This window comes from Grammomys surdaster, unplaced genomic scaffold, assembly GCF_004785775.1.
Source record: "Grammomys surdaster isolate TR1022 unplaced genomic scaffold, NIH_TR_1.0 125701, whole genome shotgun sequence".
Taxonomy (NCBI): Eukaryota; Metazoa; Chordata; class Mammalia; order Rodentia; family Muridae; genus Grammomys; species Grammomys surdaster.
The window spans coordinates 1,506,949-1,520,172 of NW_021620536.1; the positions used below are offsets into that span (position 1 = coordinate 1,506,949).

The 13,224-nt window shown below is 39.6% G+C and overlaps 2 protein-coding genes across 2 annotated transcripts in view; one reads left to right on the top strand and one right to left on the bottom strand.

Annotated features, from left to right (window-relative positions):
* Positions 1 to 248: 248 nt before the first annotated feature.
* Gng5 (G protein subunit gamma 5) lies at positions 249 to 6,898 on the bottom strand. The gene is made up of 3 exons (XM_028788096.1): positions 6,714 to 6,898; positions 3,287 to 3,426; positions 249 to 464 (listed from the first exon to the last, which is right to left on the bottom strand). The coding sequence occupies exons 1-2, from the start codon at positions 6,792 to 6,794 to the stop codon at positions 3,301 to 3,303; spliced, it is 207 nt and encodes a 68-aa protein (XP_028643929.1). The 5' UTR covers positions 6,795 to 6,898; the 3' UTR covers positions 249 to 464; positions 3,287 to 3,300.
* A 102-nt stretch (positions 6,899 to 7,000) lies between these two features.
* Positions 7,001 to 13,224, top strand: part of Spata1 (spermatogenesis associated 1) — a 36,858-nt gene continuing 30,634 nt past the window's right edge. Inside the window, exon 1 of the mRNA XM_028788105.1 lies at positions 7,001 to 7,064. The gene's annotated coding sequence lies outside the window, so the exon portion shown is untranslated. The remainder of the gene's footprint in view (positions 7,065 to 13,224) is intronic.

A 13,224-nucleotide genomic window follows, 5' to 3' on the forward strand; every position in this document is an offset into this window, starting at 1 on the left:
TTTACATTGGTGACAGGGATCTAAACTCAAATCACAACTGCGTAGTAAGTACTCTACCACTCAGCTGTCTCCCACCTATATTTGGAATATTTAAAATAATTCCCATAAATAGCTGAAGGATAGAAACTGCAAGTTTCCCAATCTTTGAAAAAAGATTTGCAGTTCTGTAAGTTCCTGGAAGCCTTGCATTGAGTCTTGGTGTTGAAAAAGATGAGTATACAGCACATTTCATATCAATAACAAGGCCAGAAGTTTGTATGCTGCTTTATTGTATGCTACAGCCAGTGTATATAAAATAGTTAAACCTTGTGAAACAGAAATCCATGAAAATTCAGAGAGGTAGATGTTAAGGACTGACAAGTAGAAGATTTTGTATTATGGCACGTGTTAAAGAGAAGCTTTTGTACAGACTTCAAACAGTTCTCTTGAATATTCACTGGTTCATGAAAAGTAGTTTGAGAAACCTAGTGGGAAGAAAAAAAGATAAAGTATCACACAGGTAACTTTTAAAAACATTTTTATCACTAATAACCTGAACAAGTATAATTTCTTTTATAATTTTTAAAAATGGTTTATGTTCTGCCTATTATACTTTGAATCTTGAACACATTCAGTTTATCTTCTGAGATGCTATGCAGTAGCAGTGGTGAGTTTAGGGGTGTGATATACTTTCAGTCATGATGAGTTTGTTGGTATGCACCCCACCTTGAATCAAGTCTTCCCTAGGTGGCTCACTTGAATGTCGGTTTATAAAGGGTTAAACTAAACCTAAGCCTGTTTATCTGTTTACTATCACCAAGTATTAGAGTAACAAAGAATATAATCTACAGTATAAAAGGCACTAAAATCCAACTTTCCTTTAAATTTCACAACTAGCAGAAAGAAAAATCCTATTTTATGGAGTCTCACAGATTACCTCACTACTGAAATATACTTTATCATAATAAAAAGGTAAATATGAAAATGCTTAACATGGAAAATCTAAAGATCCTTTGAAAAAAATGATTTCTAAGATGCAATCAGTTCTATTATTCATCTACACACAGAAAACACCGAAGATACTGAGCATACTACTGTCAGCAGCATAAAAATAAAACCACCTTAATGCAGCTTGTTAGAAGAATGGATAAAGGAAAGGTCTATTCAACAGAATAGTGTCTGACAGCTTAAATGACTAAATTATACAGGACAAAACATCTCAAAACAAAAGCAGTAGTTATACAGTTAAAAATTACTATCTTGAAACTATAAAATACAGCTAAGTGTGTATACAGGAGAAAGAAAAAGCACAGGCATAACTTCACAACACGTTATGGAAATGAGTAAAAGTGCTACCTGTTTTATAAAAAGTTTTATAAAAAAGTTGAATTGAACTTGAAATGGTAGATAACCAGTTCATCTTTACACTGATTTGAAATTTTGAATTACTTCACAACACTGAAGAGGTTTCAACAAAACCTCTAGGGGGAAAACAATCGATTAATAAATAGGAAATAAAGTCTGTTTAGCAACAGTTGATCCTCCCCCACCCCCAAAAAAAAGACACCCTGCCCTTGGTGTGAAAGACCAAACATGGGCAGTGACACTCAAGTATTACTAACATTTCCAAGTCACTGTTTGGTAGTTATACCTCTAAAGTAGACATGGCCCCAAAATGTCGCTTGTGGCCTGGCCTCAGTCTTAGAAACTGATGTTAAGAGAAACTCAGCTCTTGAAAGCCCTATGTACAACAATGAAGACTTACTGAGGTAGAGATCCTCTTGGGGAAACACATAGTAACAATAGTCATTTCCTTTTTGCACTCTCTGTTGTTAAATTACTTATATTGGCTTTGTTTTTTAAAAGCTGAGTGCAGCTAATTTTTTTTTAACCCACATTTTCACTGTATACTAGACATCAACTAACTCAAAGAAATGCAGGTTTTAGAGCCTACTTAGACCTACTGGGTTATAATATGCACTTCAGGAAGGCAATTTATAAATTCACTTAACAGTTTTCAGATCTAAATTCCTTCAAATAATAATATCCAAAGTTTTCTTTTACTGCTGGAATTAACAGTCATAATTTTACATTTACATTCTAGGTTCTAAATGTAAGTCATTCTAACGTTTAAGTGTGAACTCTTAAAAATAAGAAGTCTATGGACCTCAGACTTAATATTTTTTATTAAGTGAAAATAAGTCTATAAATATATAGGAACTGATTCTACACAAGAGTTTTTAGTAACTCATAAAAATATGAAACTTGTAGAGATACCCAGTGAATATTGCCAAGAGCAAAAAAATATTAACACTGTTAAATACTAAGATACTAGCTAGACTGTTAACAGTGCTTCCTTACTGAGAACCTGTTTCCAAAAGCAGCTTTATTCTCCTCCTTGGTGTTTAGTCATCCTAACCAGTCATATTTACTGAACAGTGATTAACTTCCTGTACACTCCCAGATCCACAAAGCCTATGTAACAAGGTATTTTAGGAAGCAACTTCCTGGACTTTTTAAGTCAGAATGTTAGTATAAGGATGTGTACCACACACAGCGTATTTTTAAAAACACTGTTTGCTTCCTAATTCAATACTACTAACTAAAGTACCAAAGATTACAAATGATGGTATCCTATAATTACAGCTTAAATTAGCCAAAATAATTCTGGCCACATCTTTGGAGAACAGGTTTTTTTCACACGTGACATTTAGCCTAGGACATGAATATAAACTCTGATAGCCATATACTGTCCAAATGCTCAAATCCACTTCATTGCCAACACAAATGTAAATCTCTCTTCTCTTGCTATCTTTGCTCAGCAAATGAGATTGGGGGAGGGGGATGTCTGGGCCATGTGTGCTTATCAGGTACCCCAGTTCTCTGCTATGCTACTCACCCCTTGGCTCTCTTATACCAGTGAGGACAGTTTATCCACAAATCCACCACGGTACCTGCAGAGTCATTCCTATAAACACTGTAAATCTGTTAACATTTCAGTTTGCCTGTTAGCATCTCCAAATATGCATGGTGTTTGTGCCAGCACTACACAAACACATGGCTGTTGGTAGCAGTGGACTTCTGAGTCTCCCATTACTTTTTTACAGTTATTACACCTATTTAGCACTCTGTGATAAAAATAAAAACCATTAGTTCTTGTGACTATTAATCTAGTTTTCAGTAACCTTCAAAAATAAGAAATTTGGAATGCTAAGCAGGACTACAGGGATAGATGTTGTCAGTGCTACAAATAAAAAAAACCTAGCTGGTTCTTCCTTTGTATCAAAAGAGGGTGGTATGAACTTACCTCAAGATATATGACTACAAAAAGGAGCAGACTTTCTGGGGTCTGAAGGGATTTGTACTTGAAGACACTCCAGTCAGCAGAGGGTCATGTTGAGCATTCTGCAGACAGAACTGTTTCAAGTCTGCAGCTGCCTGGGAAACCTATCACAAAGAGAGGAAAGATGACTGTTGGTTATAAGTCTGGAAACACCCGAAATAAACATCACTTCAAAATAACTTACAGCTAACAGCTCTGTACTGGCTCATACTTAGAACACTTAGTAAATGAAACTGATTTGCAATGTGTTTTCTACTTATCACAAGCATCAAGTGACTCAATAGTATAACCCCACTTATCTACAGTGCACAGGATATCTTGTTTTTATATGATGGGCTGTTCAACAAGCCCTGACAGCTTGGTTTGGGGAAAACAGAATTTGTTTTGTCTTGTGTAAACCAGGCTGGCCTCAAACTTGCTATGTAGCAACATCCTTGAACTTCTGAGCCTCCTGCCTCTACCACCTGAGTGCTGAGATCCAACTTAGGACTTTCTATATTGGTAGGCAAACACTCTAAGAACTGAGCCACCCCCCCCCCATTATTTTGTTATTAAGTAATATGTAGTATTTAGTTCAACAAAAAGATCTTAACACGTCTTGCAAGCAAACTGGAGAAATGCTTGTGAACCTAAGGTAACCAACACAGAACTCAGAATTCAATGTTCTTTAAATGTATACCCATCCATATACTACCTTGCATGTAAGAGCGACACGCACCTACCATTATATATATTCTGGTTAGGAAATGCAGGCTATAATAATACTGAAGTCCTATTTGGGTTGTATTGTATATGTGTATCAACACTACCAAATCACATTTGAGGCAAATACAGTGTTTCTTGAAGATGGTCTACTCAGAAACGTTGTTAAACTGGGCCTGAGTTTGATCTCCAGAGCCCACATAGAAGTGGAAGGAAAGATCAAACTCTACAAGGTTGCTTGTTCTCTTAACTCCCCATATGTACCATGGCATGTATGCTCACATACACCATGCATATACTTTGTTAATTCTCAAGTCACATGAAACAGGGTAGAAGGTTGTCAGTGTCGGGCTTTATAACTTAAAACAGTTGAGTTCAAAGCCAGTCTGGCTGCTTAGCAAAACCCTATCTCAAACTAGCTGACTGAACAAATACCGACACCACAAAGTGAATGGGTATGCAGACCCTGAATAACTAAAAATGCACTCAAGCCATGTAATTCTCAAAGTGTATACTTTACTCTCAATCTCAAGGTTACAACAAATGCCTAAGACCTGGGTGCTGTGGCCTAAAGAGTTAATAGCGTTACAGATACTCTCTATCAAAAGGTCCTAGATAAGAGTTATATTGTGACCAAAGGATCAGTCATCCCAAATAAGTTTTAAGCTCACCTTCAATCTATCTGTGTCTGGTTTATACAACAATTCAGTATAATAAGTCCCATGTGACTAACAGGCTCTGAATATTAGAGGTTCCTGCAGTTCTTAAACATTTGTACAAATAACCTACACCTTGCTTGGCCTCTTAAAAGCAGCTACTGTACAGAGGGTGAAGTATCAGTTTTCATAGTGTTACAGCATTTGGTTTTGTTAACAATCAGCAGTAAGCATAAACTGCCTGTTAATTCCTTTCCCACACATTTCTCCAAGTACCATTCCATATGGACTGTACCTCTAGGCACAGAATCGGTGAGATACCTAAGGCTGTGACTGACAGTGCAGGACAGAGGTTAAATGACGACAGGGAGCAAGGCCACCAGTGGAGCATGCCTCTAATCCCAGCAGGCAGAGGCAGGCCTCAGTTTGAGGCCAGCCTGGTCTACAGAGAGTTCCAGGAGAGCCAGGGTTATATGGAGAAACCCTGCCTCGAAAAACCAAACAACAAAACCCAGAATTCTAAACAGCAACCTAAGACTTAAAATGGAACAGCTGCTAGTACCCAAGCAGCAGTAACAATCTCTATCCACTATCCAGGAGGTTGACACTGTAAAACTTTTATTAGTCAGGTTTCCGAATGTCCTGACCTACCTAAGTGTTTCGTAAACCACTTGCAATTACGACCTAAACAAATAAAATAGTATTAAGTTTATGCTAGTTTTAAAATGTCACACACACAAAAAGCACCTAGCATAGACGTGATACTTGGATGATGTCAAATGGCACCTAACCTAATTTAGGAACCTAGAAAAAAATCATGTAAAATTCCCAAGTGAGATGCGCCTTGCCATGGAAATGTCAAAACCCTGTTTATGTGTGGTGGTTTAAAGCATCCTAATCAGAAGCCTCCAGAAGAATTAAGACACACAAGGCAAGAGAAGCGAGGAGGTAGCCACGGAGCAGCTTTTCCAAGAAAAGGAAGTTCTCTGGGCACTCACTGCTTTGGCCCACTAGGGTTAAGTACCACTACCATAATTACCACGTTCACCTGTTTATTTCCTTCCCCAACCCACTTTTTTCCCTTCCTGGCCTACTTTTATGATAGTTAATATGCATGAATGATGATATAGAATGCTTCAAATTTCAGAGCTCTAATCTGGCCAAGACTGACTAACTCACTTGGATGAAATGAGAATTTGGTTAGAGAAATGGAGTCCACACCAAGACTGATGGGCGTCTCCCTACCCTCCTCCTAAGGTTACCACAAGGAAGTTAAACGGTCTCTGACATTTCTACTTGAGGAAGCTAAACACAAAACACTCTCCATAAGCACGCTAGAAGGAAGGACTAGCCTGCTGAATACAAAATCAAATCACCTTGGAAACTGGCAAGTTCTAGCAGGGTGATTTATATTCTTGTTTCTTTCTATAATCACCGGGAAGTGTTTCACATGTAACCCGACCTATTACATCAGAAAGAAGCCAATCTGTTTAGGATTTGAAAAAATAACAAAACGGTCCTTAGAACAGCGTTTGAATACCTAGTTGTCCACAAACACAGACAGAAGGCCTTTGCCCAAAAGTCTAAGACTCGACACCCCAACCAGACCGCAAGGTAAGAGCAACACAGGCGAGCGCTCGTCGGTTTCTCCGGCATGTGAACCAGTAAACAGATACCCCAGCAAGGTCAGACGCGAGCACACTGTGGCGTCTGTTCGAAACGCCTCTTTGTTCGAGGCTGTACTGAACAAGGGTGGTGTCCTCAGACTCCCGCAAACAAAAGTTGCTTATTTAGGCCGTAGTCTGGAGCTACCCGAGCGGACTCGTGTGTGTTCACGGGACAAGGATTGGGAGTAAGTGCGGGGTGAGAAGTGTGAGACGGAAGTCGGTGCAGAGACCCGCCGGGGCAGGGAAGAGCCGGCGGGCGGCGGAAGGGCGGGCCCCCTCCTCGCCCGCAGCCCACAGCCCGGCCCGAGGAGCGGCGTGTCGGCCCGCGTTTCCCTCGGGGCCCACCGCCCGCCCACGCCCGCTCACCTTCACGCGGTTGAGCCCGGCCTCCAGCCGGAGTTGCTGAACCACCTTCTTCATGGCGGCGACGCTAGAAGAACCCGACATGGCGCTCGGGACAGCCGGGCCGACTCGTCAGTCCGAGTAGGGGGCGGCAGGTCGCGGGACGGCGGGGGCGGGGCTCCGAACTTCGCCTAAGTTTCCGGTGCTGTGCGCGCCGCGCATGCGCGCCGACGCCCCCTGGGCGGCCGCGGGCTCCCCCGGGCGCGCGAGCGAGGAGAAGGGGCGGAGCGGCCGGTGGGCGCGGTGGCGACGGGGGCGGTGCGGCCCGACGCCCGGCCGGCGCCTTCCGCGTCAGGAGGGGCTGGTTAGGGCGAGGTAAGAGGGCCCTGGGGGCAGACTCGGGAGCACGGCCGGGGAGCTCGGCGCGGGTGGGAGGGAGTTCCTAAGAACCCCGCGACCGACGGCTGGGTGAGGGAAATGGCCGCGCTGCCTCGGGGTCCCTAGTTCTGTCCTCTCAGCCCAGTGTGAGGCGCCCTCGATCAAACGAGCGGCGCCGGCCGCAGGGCGCCGCAACCGGCCCGGGCTGGGGATCCAGGACGGTCAGTGGCTTGGCCTGTCGCCAAGAGGTGCGAGCCGCCCCGCACGGCTTCCTGTTAGCGCTGTCTTTCAGACATCAGTCCCCGAGCTTCGCGGTCAGGGATCGTTCGCTCTTTTGATGTCTCTGGAATTGCTTGCTTCGTGCTTTTACTGAACCCCAGAGGGGCTTTCAGAAGATCAAAAGTTAAGGAAGATTTAAATGAGTTCAAGCTCCGGTGTCCTGTTGAGATCTAACATCTATAAACAGGACACCTATAAACAGTCATGACTGCTGTTTCTTTGCGATACTAAGAAAAAAAAAAGACATATAACTTGCTCTGGGACAACACATCGCCTTCCTAAGCAGTTAACATCAGTTCAGGGGGGAAATGTGCACCGGAAGTTTGGTGTTTTGCCCAATTCTTACAGTGACTGTCTAAGAATCCTCGGTTTGCATTCAGACCTGCTTGCCCTGGTGTGCTTCAGCAAGCCATGTAAACTGCCGAAGGTTAAAACGCTTCCTGGATTTCTTGAAAATGAAACGAAATGAAATTGTATGTGTAAAGAATATGAAAGCCGAGGCTGGAAGACGGCGGTTAGAGGACTGGGGAACCGGGCTCTCCTGCAGAGGATCTAAGTTCACTTCCCAGCACCCACTCTGGGCAACTCAAAAACACCAAGTCCAGGGCTACTGTCACCCTCCCTAGAGTCTGGGAACATCCGCATTCACAAACGTACGGAGCCACATTAATACATAACTTAAAAAACAAACAGAATATTGTTTGAGACAGAGTCACATTTTGTAACTCTGGCTGGCCTGAAACTCGATGTAGACCAAGCTGGCTACAAACTCACAGAGATCTGTCTGCTGCAGCCTTCAGAGCTATGATCAAAGGCTTGTGCCACCAAAATAAATGGATGAATATGAAATCTATCACAAATATTTTACTTTGTGACTTGTTACCTATAATGTATGTTAAAATAATGGAGATTTCTAAGATTACGTGTAACTTAAAGAATCTTCTACATTATATTAGTTGCAATAATACTTAACTATAAAATGTGCTGGAAGGAATTTTAAAGAAGATTTTACATGGTACAGTACCCAATATTAAGGAAATGTTGAGGAATAAATTTTATTTTGTCTTCGTCTCAAAGTTTATTTTTTCCTTTCCCCAAACTATAAAGTTAGGAAACCAGAGTGTATTGCTGTCTCAAACACCAGATGTCATCATAGTTTTATAGTATGTTCAATAAGCAATACATATTAGGATATGAAGGAAAGAAAAATAAAATTGCCTTTAAATTATTTTATACTAGAAGCTATGAGTATTAAATACAGTTCATGAACAATCAGTATCTCCTGATAAAAGATTGGTTTTAACCTTCCACAAAGTTCTAAAATATTTCAAAGGCTTTACCATGTGTTTACATATTAGATGGTTAAAGATAGACTTTGTTGTCAAAAGTAACCTGACACAAAGAGAACCTATGAACAATGAATGGCAAGAAAACATTACCAGTAAATTTTGTTGTTTTGTTTTTTGTCAGCAGGCCACTGCAAATTTAAATTCACCTAGTTTCTTCACCTCATTCAGCTTTAGTACACTGGGTCTGACTTCAGTGCTAAATAAAATACTTTTAAGAGTCACAAACCTTTTGAGCTTAGCCACAAGCCAAGAGGTTTCAAAATTAGTTTCTCAAACTCTGGAATTTTGAGTTTACATTGTTCTGCTTTATAGTATCTAAGAAAAACGAAGTTTGAGCAAAAATGAGAGACTTGCTTCTAAAAAAAAAAGTCCTACAACATAGGTTTCCCAATGTTTTTTTTTTTTCTGTTACAAACATGCATTACATTTCTTTTTTCTATGTCTTTGCTAATATATTGGTATAACAATTAGTTTTCATAATTGAATATGGAACTTATAGGGAAATTTTGTTAGAATGTTTGCAAAAGTGTTTAAGATAGCCAATATTAAGATTTGTATTTTTAGTTCATTTATTCATATTATTACCCGTTTTTCAGGGAATGGGGTATTAAATATTCTTATTCTAAAATGTTACATTTATTTCCTTCTATCTTACCACATTAGCATTCGTCTCATGCTATGGGTTCAGTCTAAAATACACTCCAAGGGCCTCAATGCTAAAGCTTGATTGCCTGGCTATGTTGCTACTGGAAGGTTAGGCTTTAGGGAGTGAGGTCTAGTGGAAGGTAAGCATACCATTGATAGGGGTATCAGGACATTCTCCTCTTCTTCACGTTTTTCATATCATAAGCCTCTGTCATGTGTCCCTGCCATGAGGTACTGTCCTACCACAGGCTCAAATCAACAGGTCAAGACATCATTATAAATTGGCTTCGTTCATCGATTAATACTACAAATCTTAAATATACCCTAATGGTATATAGGTCCAGGGATGTCCCTGGGCACTTGTTTATTTAGCTAACACAAGTTACCTCTTAGGAGGGTTAGAACTTTATTAGATCACCCATGAACTAGGCAGGACAAAACTCTCAGAACAGAAATAGAACCTGAATTTATCCTGATCAGGGAGACCTGTATCAAGAAGTATTCCCATCATCTGCTGTAAGGTTGACTGTATTCTGATTTCTCTTAGTTTAAAGGTATTGTTACTACCTGAATGAATTTAAGAACTGGGAAAGATCTTAAGCCCAAGTCATTTTCTCCTCAGATTTGTGACTGAGACAGAGACCACAATAAATGATCTTCTACAGTATGGAGGGCTGGAGCCCTGCTTGGTAGTGCTCATTCCATTTGGTTGCTTTCGATAGGGTCCTGCTATATCTAAGTATAGCCTCAGTCATCTCCCAATTGTAGTGGTTACTTGGGATTTCTAGTCCACTGAGTATCTCTTTTTATTTGCCGGTATCAAACAATAACTAAAAATTACTCAAAATCCTTATTTACTTTAAAGAATATTAGAAATTTTTAAATTTTGATTTTGGCTCTGAAACTGAGTCTCAAAGTTATTTTTGATGGATCTCCGTAGTCTTCTGCTAAGATCAGATGTGACATTGGGATACTTTTCAATAACTTTATTTTTAACAGATGGTTCCGAGGGCTCAAACCTAAGGGCCTTGCACACACTATGCAAGTGATCCTGCACTGCACTGTACTCCCAGACTAAACAACTGGCTTTTAGAAAGATTGGTTAATGTTGATTGAAATTAGTGTAAAAGATAAGATTGATTATCTGTTCTTGACAGAAAGGTTGTAAAGCAAAATATTGTAGCACATGGGAGATTAAATTAGAACTCTGTAGTCCTCTTGCTCATCAGAGCTCTATGTTCTTTGGTATTACTTTGTCCATTAGCCAATTAGTTTGAAAATCCAAATCTTATGTTAGGATTTAGTATGTGAAATGAGTTGGTTAGGACCAACTCAAAATTCTAATCATGCCTAAGTTTTAATTTAAACTTATTGATTAAATAACAGACTTGTTCAAGTTAGGCAAGCATTGGGTGAGGTTATTATTGTAAAGATAATGTAGACAAGCAATGGAAATTGATTCTATGTGAAACTTTAAAACTAGAACTATCCCCACAGATAAGCCAAACAGGAAGAAAACCAAAGGTTGAGAATTTTTTTTTTTTTTTTTGGTTTGTGGGTTTGGGTTTTTTTTTTAATTTTATTTTTTATTTTTTTTTAGACAGGGTTTCTCTGTATAGCCCTGGCTGTTCTGGAACTCACTCTATAGACCAGGCTGGCCTCAAACTCAGAAATCCATCTGCCTCTGCCTTCCAAGCGCTGGGATTAAAGGCGTGCGCCACCACTGCCCGGCAGGTTGAGAATTTTAGTAGCAAAAATTCTGCCCTTTATTGCTTATGACTAGTTTCAACTAAATTGCCTGTTACAATGTATTCCTTAGTCAATCTGTTTTAAAAATCTTTATAACCTCAGAAAAGTACACCTTTCTCATAGTATGAGCATGTCTAGTGGCTCTGATGACTGCTTCCTAACTTCTTTCCCTATATTCTGATTCCTTCAGCAGCTACCAAATTATAGTTGAAATATTGAGCCCTCCCCACACACACACAAATCTTATTCCTAAAGGAGTTATCTTCCCAACAACCCTTTTTATTTGTTTTTATCTATCTAAACCTTTAGTCTCAGCCGGTGATGGTGGTGGTACACATATTTAGTCTCAGCACTCAGGCGGCAGAGGCAGGTAGATCTCTGCATTCGAGGCCAGCCTGGTCTACAGAGTGAGCTCCAGGACAGCCAAGGCTACACAGAGAAACCCTGTCTTGAAAAAAAAAAACACAGACAGACAGACAGACACACACACACACACACAGAATTTGGTCTTTATTACTTGTCCAGCTAGGAATGACTAAACATGGCTAAAATATTACTATATATTGTTGCTTTGTTATTACTTGGAGATGTGTATATTAGAGTGCAGTTTACCAAAGAACAGTAGTAAGGTAGATCTTTATTGATATTTCTTGAGTTTTCTTGATTACAAGCTTCTTCTGAATTAATATATTTGATATATCTACATAAAATTTCAGTTTCTTTCTTTCTTTTTTTTTTTTTTTTTGGTTTTTTGAGATAGGGTTTCTCTGTGTAGCCCTGGCTGCCCTGGAACTCACTCTGTAGACCAGGCTGGCCTCGAACTCAGAAATCCGCCTGCCTCTGCCTCCCAAGTGCTGGGATTAAAGGCGTGCACCACCACCGCCGGGCAAAATTTCAGTTTCTTAATTCAAATACTATTTAGTTAATTCATACTTACAATAGTGTTACTTTAAATGTTATTTAATAACTCTATTAGTTATTACTATGACCCAGCCAGAGCCCCAATAATCAAGGCTGAGTCCTATGGATTTATTTAATCAGCTTAGCACAATTACTGGGGATTACCCCTAATCTATTTTTCTATATGCTAAACTGTGTTCTCCCCAAGTACTTGCTGTTTGAGTGTCACTTGGATTATTTCTTCTCCATTAGTCCGTTCTCGGGGGACATTTCACTTGGGCGTGTGCACTTGATTCATCACGTCTAGTGGAGACCTCTGTTTTCTCCGCCCTTTCTCCTTCATCTCCTTGTTCTTCCTTATGGTTCCTACCTGTGATCCCCAGCCTGGTAACTGAAACTCAGCCTACTTCTATTCTGCCCAGTAATTGGCTATAGCCACATTTATTTAACCAATAGCTTTAAGTTGGAGAGCAAGGTTTATATAGATCACTTGGTGTACGTGAGGATCTGCTTGTTGGGAAAACCAGATCTTGAGGGTCAGTATTTAGCATTTTAACACATAGCCACACCATACCAACCCCCAAATACTTATTATAATTGTTATAGATTATTGACTAACTCTTCTTTAATAAAGTAAACATAAATGTATATGTCATGTTTTTTAAGTTCATAATAGAAACTAATATTAGCATAAAGGCAAAAAGAACCTTCCATTATAAATATAGAATTACTGTTTTCTTAAACTACTGATGCATTCAAAGTAATGTGTTATAGTCAAAATGATGAATAATTTTAGCTGTTGTAATAAATTTACATAGGAAATAATATGTGAATCCAATTTGATTCAAAAGATTGTATATCTCACAAAATAATTTTATTAATTTTGATACTGTTAAAGTCAATAGTGATATCTAGTAGTATTTCATAGAGCTAAATATTAGTTGTGTTAAATGCATAATTAATGCATTTATATACACATACTATACATACATATATAAAATGTATTACAGAGCTGGAAGAGTTTTGAATTGTGTATAGTAAGTTACTACTGGAGGTTGGTGTAAAGCAGTGATACAGAACATACACTCTTCTGAGATACAAAATGCTTACACTGTGTTAGTGTAAGGATCATTAAGTTATGGAAGGATTGTCAAGGATTGGCAACGTTGGAAATTTCTTTTTAGAATAATATTTCAACTACTCTGTTTTTATCAGATAGATAGATAGATAGATAG

Coding starts and splice junctions, on each gene's coding strand:
- Gng5 (XM_028788096.1), bottom strand. CDS start 6,794: ATGTCGGGTTCTTCTAGCGTCGCCGCCATGAAGAAGGTGGTTCAGCAA. Junction 3,427..6,713: donor CCGGGCTCAACCGCGTGAAG/GTGAGCGGGCGT, acceptor TCTTTGTGATAG/GTTTCCCAGGCAGCTGCAGA.